This window comes from Melanostigma gelatinosum, assembly GCF_949748355.1.
Source record: "Melanostigma gelatinosum genome assembly, chromosome: 23".
NCBI lineage: Eukaryota > Metazoa > Chordata > Actinopteri > Perciformes > Zoarcidae > Melanostigma > Melanostigma gelatinosum.
Window position 1 is genome coordinate 8,027,482 of NC_136656.1, and position 12,901 is coordinate 8,040,382.

At 44.6% G+C, this 12,901-nt stretch overlaps 1 protein-coding gene across 1 annotated transcript in view; it reads right to left on the reverse strand.

Moving 5' to 3' along the window:
• LOC306796653 (adhesion G protein-coupled receptor L3) overlaps positions 1 to 12,901 on the reverse strand; it is a gene marked incomplete at its 5' end in the record, with an annotated part of 123,223 nt that overhangs the window by 21,215 nt on the left and 89,107 nt on the right. The window contains 3 exons of the mRNA XM_079295703.1: positions 2,082 to 2,291; positions 10,008 to 10,184; positions 12,436 to 12,641. Of these exons, the coding sequence (XP_079151829.1) occupies positions 2,082 to 2,291; positions 10,008 to 10,184; positions 12,436 to 12,641 (593 nt within the window). The remainder of the gene's footprint in view (positions 1 to 2,081; positions 2,292 to 10,007; positions 10,185 to 12,435; positions 12,642 to 12,901) is intronic.

Sequence of the window (12,901 nt, forward strand, 5' to 3'; positions counted from 1 at the left end):
GCAGGAGAACGCTGCAGCTACTGGGCCCATGTGGTCTTGTTTGCTGTCGCTGGCACGGACGAAAGAGAGACACGAAGAAGCGAAGTCAACAGTCCAAGAGCCATTTGGAGCTCGTCGCATTTACACGGCGGCCAGGTGTGAGCACATCACGTAGTGACATGCTGCCTGAGCTGGTAGAGAGATACGTATATGTGCAAGACTAGAATACAGCAGACTGTCAACCGCGTGTGTGCACGTAGCCCACACACTTTGGTACAATGATAAGATGCAGTACTTACATGGATTGATCTAATTATTGGCACAGTTGAACATAACTAGCGTATATAGTCACTGAAACGGATCCAATTAAACAACTAAAAGGTTGAGTGGACATTAATTGCAGTCCAGGAGAGTGATCATAGAGCCAGGCTGTGAATCTCACCCATAAAACGTGATGGAAGGGAAAAGTTGTAGGGCCGAGGCATTATCTTTAACTCTCCAGGGAAGTGGCTTTGCGGCTAAACTATGGCCTGTGAGTGTAGGATCTGACAGTTATGGTGATATTTCTATAATAATTCCATAAGTCACCTGCACCTATAACACAGTTGTGACCTGTTGGTAATCCTGGGGTAATATGAATGAATGAATGAATGAATGAAATGTATTTATAGAGCGCTTTTCACAGACATGACATCACAAAGTGCTTCACAGCAGAAATTTAAAAAACATAAAAAAACCACAATGTGACCCTAGGGTCAATAAATTACATACACAGAATAAAATAAAATAAAATATAAAATAAAAAATAAAAATAAGATAATAAAAATTAAAACATATTTTAAGAGCAGGTCTAGGACATGGGTAATATGCTATAAACAATGATTTTAAACATATTAATGAATACAATTGTTGAAAAAGACTATGAGCAATAAGCCCCCATTATAAATTCATAGACCCCGAAATAATTTCATACTGTGCACAGACAATCACTCCAGCAAAATTAAATGTGCACTCATCCTCATTAGCAAGCAGAAAAAATGGCATGTTTGCGAGAAGCTGTGGGTGGAATAAAGCCCTCCGCCAACTTGTATACATGTAATGGCTCCACATTTGTCTGCAGTGTTGAGTGTTGAGCGCACACACACACTTGAAGACGACTGTGCAGTGACAGCATGCCTCCACCTGCCACCACAGCTGAGCTCTTACAGGAAAAGCAATGCCATCCAAGCTGAAGTTATGATACTAGAAGACGGTTTTAGTGTATTGAGCGGTTTAATCCAGATGCATCTGAAATGTGAACAAATTGGAAAATGCACAAGGAGGTGGTTGGGGGAGTGACCGGATGAATTCATTCCAGTGAGTATGTGCAATAGAACAATGATATCTAGATATGAGGTGGTGAGTTGGCAGGTGTGTGGTGCGTCTGCGTATGTGAGAGTAGTTTCAAGTAGACTCTTAAATCTAGAGGAGATGGTGAACACTCCTCAGTGAAGGTCAATACAAATCTTTCAGGGAGCCCTTCTAGCAGCCTCTCGGAATAATGTATTTGGGGGAGAAAAAAGTGATTTTCAACAAATTTTGTGATTCCAGATTTGTTTTTTTGGTGCAAGGAAAAAAAGAGGGGCATGTCTGTTTGTTGTTCCATCTAGACACTTCAATACACCTCTTACTGACCAGATGTTCCAAATACTGCTACCTGAGTGTCTACATGGACTAAAAGAAATAACAATATCCATACTGGCCATCATATTCACATATTCCTGGCACATCAATGCCCTCCTTGCCTGTTCCTTGAGTGTTGGTCCTCTCTTGGCAGGTTAGTTGTGGGACCGTATACTTTCCATTTTGTAATAACGGATTTAATGGTGCTCCGTCAGATCATGTGACAGATCATGTTAAGCTTAGATGCACACAGGTGGACTTTATTTAAATAAATGTGATTTCTGATATTGCTATTGTATTACATTTCGGCCAATGCATCCCCCTAAATGCTGCACACTGTACCTTTAAAGTTGTTCACTGTTTTGCAGTACTTTGTGCTAAATGCAACAGTGCTAAATAAATCGACACTTAAAGTAAGTATCCATCAGCGGTAGTCTTACCGGCTGGTCACCCCGATTGATCCCCACGAGGAACAGGGACTCGGCGATGAACAAGCTGATGCAGAGGTTCTTATGGATGGTGTTACGGTCACTCTGGAGGCCGCGGAAGAAGCAGAAGGTGAAGAGGCTGATGAGCAGGCAGACCAGAGACAGGAGGATGCCAACCCAAGTGATGACGTCAAGAAGCATGTCATGGACGGGGTCTGTGTTCTGTAGGGGGAGGCGATGAGAGAAAGTGGGCAACAACGTCCAGTCCATTGCTGGTTGTCATCATACTTTTAATATCGTCTTATTATCGTCTTATTATCGTCATAAGCACATTTTGGTATTTGACAAAACTGTAATGACACTTTAATGCGAGTATGCCATGTGCCAAGGGTTCATTTGTAAAGCAAAAACATACAATTAAAACATCAACATACAATTAAATCAGCATTCTGTTCCAGCAACAACCCAAAAGCTTCTATTTTCATGATTTATTTTTTGCAGTTTTCGGGTGTAAAGTGCATGCGACCATCCAATAAACCGCTACAGAGCGAGTCACAGGTGGCAGATATGAATCATGAATTAGTCAGTATGAATCAATCTAAAATGCCCCCCCCCCCCCCGTGGCTTCATTTTGGTCAGGCAGTCCAAAGGGCGGCAGGTGTCTCAGACCAACGCAACATAAATACTATCAAACCACAACATGGTCAAGCCTTCACTGATCCCTTTTAGATTATTTTCTCTTCTCAAATCGTAATTTGCTACCACAGCCAGTTTCGGGCACTAAAACGCCTTTTGCTGACAATAAATTTGTGCCTTTCTGGGAGAGATAAGGATCAACAGTGATTCCGCTGCAGCCATGAGAGAAAATTTACATCGCTCCATAAAAGCAAAGTGCACATAGGGGTACTTGGACAGAAGTGGGGGAAAAGGCCACACACACTAAAACAGCAGAATCTGCAGAATGACTGACTTCTGTGGCCTTAAACACATGAAAGCAAAGACCTTACAAGTGACATTCTGCCAAGATCCTGCCCAGGGTAAAACCTAGGACTGTTAGGATCGGAGCTTTATTAGCAATGTGTAATAGGTGGCATCTTGTCACCTATTACAGTCCCCAGGGCCATTCTCGCTTGATCAGCAAACTTCACGGAAATCCCCCAAAACACTGATTCCCAAACAGGGCATCTTGTACCCCATTGGGTACCAACATCAAGTCGCAGCTCAACGAATGTGATGGAATAAAGATTACAATTAGATTTTTTTTTTTAAATGGATAAACAGTTAAAATAGTTCGTTAAAAGAAAAGGATGAACAGTTAAAAGTGAAAATAGCTAAAAGTAATGGATACATTGTCGAAATGACCATCTACTGCTGCTCCAAGTGGTAGTAGTGCGACGTTCAATTGTATACAAACATCGTAGCATCCACTTAAAATCATTAACAGTTAAATAATATCCAGTTTAAAATCATTTCAAGAGGACGCATTTGGAACACGGCAGGTGGTGTGCATGATGGGGTTCCTGATTTATCTGACGAGGCTTGTTGGGGGGTACATCTGAAACGTCAGCGAAACAGATGCCCGGGTTCCCTGCACAATCCCACATATGGTATCAAGGACTGCACTGTCATGTGAGAGCGTCGTATCATGCCACCAGTAGGGAAGAAAAGACAGATGCTAAATAATGACACAGGCTTAAATCAGTGTCTCCTATGTGTAAAACATGGGGATAGGCATCAGAGAGATAATTACTGTCTGCAAGCACTTTGGGCAGCTTTTAAGGGTTCCTAATTTCCCAAAGGGATCGTCCTCTTTTTCATCCTGCTGGGCTTTGATTCAAAGAAGGGAGGAATCGAGTGGAAGTGGTTGTGGTGGTGGTGGTGGGGGGGGGGGGCTGACTATCATTCCCGCCGGGACTCAAGTACCATCTCGGTACAACTTTTAAATGCTGAATTGACGACTACGTCTGAATGCTAATCAAGATCAAATCGGAATTATTCAAACACAGAAGAATGCTGCATACTTAACGGCAGACGGCTGATTGGCATTGACAGACAGTTAAAAATAACCCAGCACAGGTGAAAGCAAAGATAAACTCCCCTTTTTAACTGTGTATACACATCAAGGGCCGACACCGTACATGAACGACCAGACTTCAGAATGCAGGTTTGGCTGTTTGATATCAAAGGTGTGTCCGCAGCATTGGCCTAGCATTGACGTATTGCACAAAAGCCTTGTTTAGTGGCAGCTCAGCTCATGCTAGCAGAGCGGCTGAACAGATGCTGATCATTAAGGGGCTCTGCTACAATAACAGCCGCAGTGCTCCTCGAGTCTGGGGAGTGCGCTCTTTTGATTTTCCTGCCTGATGAGCCGTTCTGTATACGTTGGAGGGCTGGGGGGGGGGGGGGGGGGCTGGCAAGATGTTACATAGAGCAGACGTCTGTTTGTGTGTGTGTGTGTACGTCTGTGTGAAAGTAAGGCTGACTACTTACTTCAGAGGGGGGCATACAGCATAGTATGTCCAGAAGTATTCGTGTGTATCATAAAAAGTTATATTATAGTATTGCAAAGAAAGGAAAGGGATGTGGTTTGGGTTTGCATGCTCTGTAGGTACGTTATGCATGCGACACATAAGTCTGTTTTCAGTCTGCTGCACTACAAAAGGTATTGTCGTGGTGGGTGGTACGAGCTGCGGCGCATTGTGAGGGGGCCCTCAGGTCTCCCGGGTTAGCGAGCTGTGCACCGGCTGCAGGCTCTATCCATCACAATCTCACATTCAATTGGAGAGGGGCCGGGTCAGAGAGAAATGGAAGGCAACAGAGCACGAGAGAAAAAGAGACAAAGCTATAGAAACAGAGAGAGAGAGAGAGGTGTGGACTGTATCTACACCTGGGTGATGGATTTACTGAGGAATGATTTCTTTGTTCTGGGAGGTGGATGATGGCTGAGACGACGCCGGCCACAATGTCTCTGCTGAAAAGTTTCCTTTTACTCGTGGGTCTGCCCAGGCTGGTGATCTGCAGAGCCTCTGCACCTAACCTCACACCGAACAAGCCTCGACGATGGGAATCAGTCTCGGGGTCTCTGAAGTGAGCAGACGTGATTTGCTCTGAAATCCACTCGCTGTGTCGCAAGAGCGGTCGAGTCATACGCCATCCATGTTACTTAGCAGGGCGAAGGGACATTTTTTCCGATTTGTCTTCCAATCTTTCTCTTCTACGTTTTTTCTCTTATTTCTTAAACACACATATTTGTCATTCCAGACGGATGCCTGAGGAGGTTGGCTTTGCCCCTGGTCTGCTCGCACTCAGCACAAAATAAGGTTTCCTGGCATTCGAGCAACCTGACAAAGAGGTGCCGAGGTGCTCTGCCCACTGGTCGATCCGACCGAGCCACTCTGAACTTCACTTCACATCTTACACATCTATTAACCACGACATTCCTATGTCCAAAGCCAGAGTCTCCTGAACCAACTCTCGGAAATGCGTGACAGGGTGAGCAGAGCTTCAATCCTTTATACCCCAAAGAGCCGCTCTCAGCATGGGGCCATGAAGCCAATCCAATTAAAATGCATAAATCTCGCTATATGCCTCCAGAGCTGGGCTTTGACTCATGAAATACGGTCCGGCGGGGCAGACAGTTGCGCTCAGGGGTAGTGGCCCACTGCAGGGAGTCATGTGACAAGTTCCCCTCCGGTATGATCAAGGATTTACGATCGGCACAGGGAAGAGGAACAGTTGCAGAGAGGGCATGTGAATCAGGACTCCTGGCAAATTCGTCACATTTAAAAAAAGGGCTGGGGGAGAGAGTCCGGCTTGCTTGGCGGGAGTTGACATTCAACACATGCAGCTAATGCCAGACTGTGTTCTAAGCTACAACAACTGGTAACGTGGTCTCCTTCGAAGCATCTCCCTAGCTGTGTGCACACAACATGGTGAAACACACCAACTAACCTTGACTGTCCTTTCTCATCATAGCTATTGTCTGATGGTGCCAGGGTGGAGATAGTTCTACAAAGACAGTGATTCATGTTACCCAAATATCACCCTCTCCATCACCCAGTGGGATGTGTCATTGATTTATACGAACTGGTCTGTCGGGAATAGCGCCACTTACCAGTAGCTCGATGCCTCCCTGGGGCCTATCTCAGCACGCGCATCTACTGCGTAAATAATAGCCTGTAGGTGGAACCACAGCAGGTCTATATGTCTTCAGCTGGGGCTTATACTCTTGCCTATATTTAAAACATTTGTTTTAATCTCAATGCCCACGAGCTATCTTCACAAATGGCGGACCTGAATTCAAAGGAGAGGGTTCAGTAGAGAGCTTAAGGAGCTGGAATAGGCAATGGGATATTGGAAAACGTATGTTCGACGCAGATCCTTGTGACATTGATAGAGCTTCTGCATCTGCTGAAGCGAGACCAAGTGACCCAGAAAGGTCCAAGTGGAATGAATGTTTTTAGGATTTAATACATATCAAGCATCTTCAAATTGGAATGAATGTGTTCCGGCTCAGGAACAGGACACCTTGAGGTGAGAATCATCAGCGTTCTTAGCAAAGTCACATTGAAGTACACCCACTCTCACATCACTTGCTCCAAAAAAAAAAACCCTGTTTCCTATCATTCAGTAAAGATACAAGAGACATACAATCTCTCACACGCAGCTGCCGTCTGGTGAGTGCAGTTTTTAATTTGTTTATGTGGCCAACGGCGCTTCTCGGATTTCGGGAATTCAGTCAAAGGCATCAGCTCTCTGGCTGCATTGCTCAAAATGAGCTGACAAAGGGCTTGAGTGGCAACACAGGCAGCAGTGACGGCGCGTGATGCCCTTGTGATCACCTAAGTGGCGGTTACCTGGGTCCCTGTGTCTGACAGACATCATTTGAGTGGGTGTCCTTCTGAAAAGTAGCAGGCTTGAGTTCGATATTTGACTTTAATGAGTTGTGAGCTTGACACTTGAAAAAGATTTCACAATTCGTAATTTGAGAAAGAAAAAAGAAAGGAAATTGCATTACCACTCGGGCTCTAAACATCCTCGGGTACGCATCTTACATTACATCTACAACATGTGAATCGGAAATTATTCGAAGGAACTAATTGACTTGAAACATAATTAATCCCGATGAGCCACAGTCTGGAGTTTCCCCGTTGCTGAGTCTGTCTAACAATCTCATATACAAGTGCATTCCAGTTCAAGTTATTCTTATGAATATGAATCGGCGTGCCACGTTTTCACCTTCCCCACGCTCACAATCAAAGACGGGCTGAGCCTGATTACAAGGCAGTTATTGTGAACTGCTATATTTGTGTACAGACATTAGTTTTGGATAACAAAAGTTTCGTAAGTCGACCTTCGGAAATCTTAAAAGTCTCTGGTTGGTAACTGATCGAAAGACCATGAAACATGTCAGGTATGATTGTAGAATCATGTGTAATGATTTTCAGACAATCAACATCCAAAAAATAGACTTTTCCACACAGGATTGGTGTATGTTTCCACGAGATATGAGCTGGAATATAAAAACACATTCGTATTCTGCTCATCAAAACTGTTAAAAGTTCAAAGCGTCCAAAACCAATGCGGCAACTTCAGATCACTGTGAAGGACGAAATGACACCGGTCATAATGTCACGTGCACGAGTCGGGGCATTTTGCCCACTTCTAATTCGTATGAAGCGTGTGGCACTTCAAATGCAATCTGAACTTGGTGCTAAAAACTGTAACACGGAAAAAAACGTCGCACGGACGACTGAACATAGAGACCCCTGAATATAACACGATTCCCAGCCGGCGTGCACACGATCCATCGACCGGAACAACAAGATGAAAGATGACGGTGATACTGTAGTGAGCGGCTGTCCTCCGAAGAAAATTGTAATTGCAGCTTGCAATTCTTCCTTTCAGCGTGATGCCACTGAGAAATAAACAAGGTTAGAATATAATCTGTTGCTCCGAGGGCAATGAGTAATAACAATGCGGAGATCAGCAGTGGTATGTCGTGTTGCCATGGACACAAAAACAGACAGTCTCTTCAATTTATGAAATTTCTTCCTCTGCCTCTCTCGCACACATTCCCGCTTTTTCCCTACAATCAGTGTGTTCTCAGATAGAGCACCGTGACAGTTTTGGCAACTGAAAAGCCTCCGTATCTCCCGTTCAGTGGCACCTTCCAACAAGCGGGCTTTTATAACATCCAAGTGGAAAAGATAAAGCACAAGGGGGGGGGGGGGGGGGCCGCTGTCACTCAGAGCTGAGGGTGTAACTACTGTCCACTTTCCTCCGATGAATGCGGCGCAACAAGCGAGCCAGGCTTTCCAAAAATATTCGGGACATGGCGCGACTGAAAGCGCTTCCTTTTCTTTCTGCTTTGCTTTCACCGCGTGAAGGATTCCATTCTTCGCGGCTCCCTCTCTGTTCCAGACTCGCCTTCAGTCCTGCAGAGAACTTAGTGGGTCCAAAATGTCACGCTGCTGAGTGACAAATACTGTCTCTCTCTCTCTCTCTCGAGATGTAAAACATATCACCCCAGACCTTCCAGCAGAATTTTAGACTGTGTGTATGATCGGTTTTTTTGCGATGGGGTTCGAGCATTGGGACTATGTGAAAAAAACGAGGGAAGGAGTCGGATTGGGGGGAAAAAGGAAGGTGAAGGAAGGACGAGTGGTTGAGCGGAAGAGGGCCAACTGGGACGTGTTTTATTCCCCCGACTGATTCAGAGGAGAGGTTCTGGAGAGAGATGCTATAACAGGTACCAAGAACTACTCTGCTCTGTCAGCAGCAAGCTCCTCAGACTTCCAATGACAGAAATGATTAAGCAGTCTGTCAGCATCAGAACTACGGCACAACTTCTTCCCTGACCGGCAATCCTTCCCGTTCCTTTCTCAACACACTTCTACTGGTCTTCTCTTCTTTGTATTTGTTTTTTCCAGTAATCCCTGCACACAAATCTCACAGCCAAATTACAAACGGTGCACGAAGACAATCCTGCAAATGTTGTTCCTCCTTTCTGTCTGCACGTAAATAAGTAAACAAAAACACATTCATGCATTCATAAAGAGGGAAGCTGGAAAAGGCTTGGACTCAAAATAAATGTTGATGTTAGGTTTCAATCCCTTTGTAAAAAAATAGATACATTTGGCTGATAAAGTACAATACATATACAAATATATACACACACCGTATATGTATTTCAAGAAAAAATACAGCCCATTTTTGTCAGGGATTAAATATTAGCTTCTTAGCTAAATGGCGGCCTACAGTATATGTTTATGCATTTGCTCAGCATAAAGTGAGATATCAATAAGACATTTGTTAGATTCGGTTATTTTACGACACCAAAACGATTCCTTCCACAAAGAGAGGTAGTTAAAGAAAAGGTAAAGACATATTTCCATGGTACATATCAACAGAAGTATGTTCTGATGCATGATATGGACTTTCAAAAAGGTTTGAAGGCCAAAACAAATCATGACTCACAAAACCAATGTGTCAAAAATCAAACGGGCATCGTATGCTGCAAGCTCTTAAACAGCTGCGTGCACAAAAACCCGCTGGAGCCAATCTTATGTTTGGTCGGACTTTTAAGGTGGCTTGCGATCAATACACACTATGCACTGAAAGGGTCACTGTTTAAAATCATATGAATCGGGTGTGTGTGTATATTGGCACTTTAAATGTTCGTCTACAAAGTGCTGTGAAGGTTCAAAAACACTTATTCTATTTTACCTTGTGAACTAAAAAGCAAGGGAAATATAAAATACATATTGACAAACAGCAAAACCTTACTTTTCTTGTCAACCTGTCAACTTGGAATGGACTGGCCGGGTAAACCATGACGGACTCATGCATTTTCATTTCTCTCAAACGCATTGTGGTGAATTGTTGGTGGACACGTGTGTCCATTGAGAAGCAAGAACGGCAGAAGAGCTGGCCTACCTTGACATCCACATGGGCCATGAGGACGGCAAAATTGGTGAGATGGGTACAGGAGCATGTGGTGTGTGTCCTGTTGGTGCCGAGCAAGCGGCAGTCCTGCGTCGACCAGAAGCCAGTCATGGTTCTCTTGGAGTAACTCCAGAATGAACAGTTGGGGTTGAAGTTCTCCTCGGATTGCTGTTTGGAGAGCAAAAACACAAGTCGAATCAGACACTGTCGAGTTTTTTCCCCACCACTGCAATCTGTACCCATTCTAAAGTGAATAGCAGGTGGTTTTACTGACAGCATCAAGCAGCCCCATGCCTGTTTTTCATTGTTTTTTGACCTTTCTCTTTAACTTTCACTGCACGAAAATTGACTACCCCACTGTTTAATGGGTACTAACGGCCCTAACGACACGCACGCCTCCCCTGCTAACTCGCCTGCCGTTTTTATAAAAGTCACCCCACCACGACCACTGAGGCTGAGTAACACACGAGCACAACAAAACATAACTGCTGATAAATAGAAACATCAATGGCCTTTTCCCTCTCGAGCCCAATTTCTTTTGTGGCTTCGGGAACAGAGGAGAGCACACTCAGGATCCTTTGCTTTGTGACTCGCAGCTTCCGAGGTTCAGCACGCCTGCTGACGTACTGTTAACGCCATGAGGGGCTGTCGGTTTTCACAGTTTCACAGTTTTCACAGGGTAATTGGTCTAATAAGGTTTATCCTCTGGGAATGTAAATTTGCCGCTGACTTGAGTTCAGCCTTCACACATCCAAACCCTGCGTAAAAATATTCCATATAGCAAGGAGATAGGATGACCCTCCGTTCCATTAATGGGTTTAATTGGACCCGTTAAGTGGCGAGGCAAGGACGCAAAACAATAACTAGAGGACACATCATCCCAGAAGACTAGTGATCCAAAACATCATGGTTGAGAAAAACAGGACCCCCCCCCCCCCCCCCCCCCCCCGCTCGTTAGGAGAGTTTAGATAACTACGGTTTATGTTTAAGGGCAAAGTTGAAGTCCACTACCTGAGACATATTGACACCTTTTATTCTGTCTGGGAGCATCATGTGTAGACTAATTTGTGCTAACAATGTTCTCTATGCAGTTAGTTCACAACAATGAAATGATCACAATTATCGATTTGTCTTTGATTTGTAGAGCCAAATGTAAGTCAAGCTGAGATCAAAACAGCAATAACACAACAACAGTGTCATGAAGTGCAGTCCAAATCAAATGCATCATTCCTCCTCTCACAAAAGAATACGTGAACGTTCTTGCCTGCATCAACGGCCAGTTCGTCAAAGTGTTGTCTTAACAACACCTCTGTCCGCTTTACCAGTTTACCAGAGAATAGGGAGCGCTTGATTCGACACACCAGAGCGCTGTATCGGCGCTGTATGCAAAACATCAATATTGCATCCAATCAAACTTAATTAATTGCGCACGTTTGCAATCATTATTATTATTATATGATGAATTGCACAGCCCTTGGTGTACACACAGTGTACTCTACATGTAAACGATGTACGTCTATGTCACGTCAGTTGAAATGGCAATGCAAGCAGCAGCTCTCTTGTTACGAGCAGAAGACGCTGCAGTGCAGAAAACACACTTTTCCAAAAGGGCACTGTTTTATGGAAATGACTTGATCCGAGCAAGAAAAGGGTACGAAAGCGCCAGTGTCCCGGCATTAGACGACCAGTAAAATGACTGAATCTAGTATCCAAATTACACTTCAGGCAGGTGAGTCGCAGCAATAACTGCGCTGACATTGCCCCCTGACATTTCCCCATCATTTCATTTTGATATCCATAAGCGCTCCTTCTTTTCACTCTCTTTATCCCTCGGCGCGCTGTGTATTTTTCCGCCGTCGTTTCTTCCTTCCGGGTCCCCTCCTACACACGAGGACCCGCTGCAATGCTCTTATGGCAGTTCGACATCCTTGATAATCGCTGAGGGCGCTGTTTGTAGACAAAACAGGGATATTTTCGAGGGGGGCAGAGTGTGGAGAAGATAATGGAGTCAAGAGGGAGAAGTTGCGACTCCCCACAATGACTAAGCAGCCTCGAGCGAGGCTCAATACGACTGATATTTGTTCAAGAGATCAGGCTGGTATTTGTTCAAACGAATAAACAACAACATGCATCACCTTGCGAGCAATTCTTCACACGTCCCATTGAGCATAACGTCATATTAACTTGATTTTCTTCGTCTTGAGATGGGATTTCTACATTTGTGTTGCACTTCAGGGACCGAGAGAATTGTGATGAAAGGGTTCTATGAAGGCGGCGCATGCAATATGCAAGTGTGTCTTTGTGTTGAAAGTAAAGTAGAAAGAGACAAAAAGCCCATTTCAATGCAGACACAGTCACATCAAAGGAAAGACAAAGCACATCTCAACTGAGACACACAACGCCGGAGACGGAACATTACCTGCAGATGTCGAATGGTAAATATGACGGGGTGAGAGAGGTAGACTTTGTTAGAGTCCTTGTTGATGGCAGCTGTGATCACCGGCGAGTTGACGATGACGGAGTAATTGGTCGCCATGGCTTCGCTGCCCAGCTTCATGCTGGCGTTCTCCGTCGAAAGGTAGACCCCGATGTGTTTGTACAGCACGAACGCTATCCGGATCTCACCTGCAAGAAGACCAGCGGGGGGGGGGGGGGGGGGGGGGGGGAAAGTGGTCAAACTTCAACAAGTGAGTAAAGAACACCCGACATGGTCAAAAGTATGTGGACACCGTTGAACGATTGTTGAACAGGCATGTCAGTTATAATAATTGACTCATGTTGCTTCTTCCTTTTCTTCTTGCCGATGATAACCTTCAACCCACACTTGGCTGCTTGATATACAGTAGAAGTAAATAGTGTCAGCCTGTGGTGTATGGTGGAGGTAG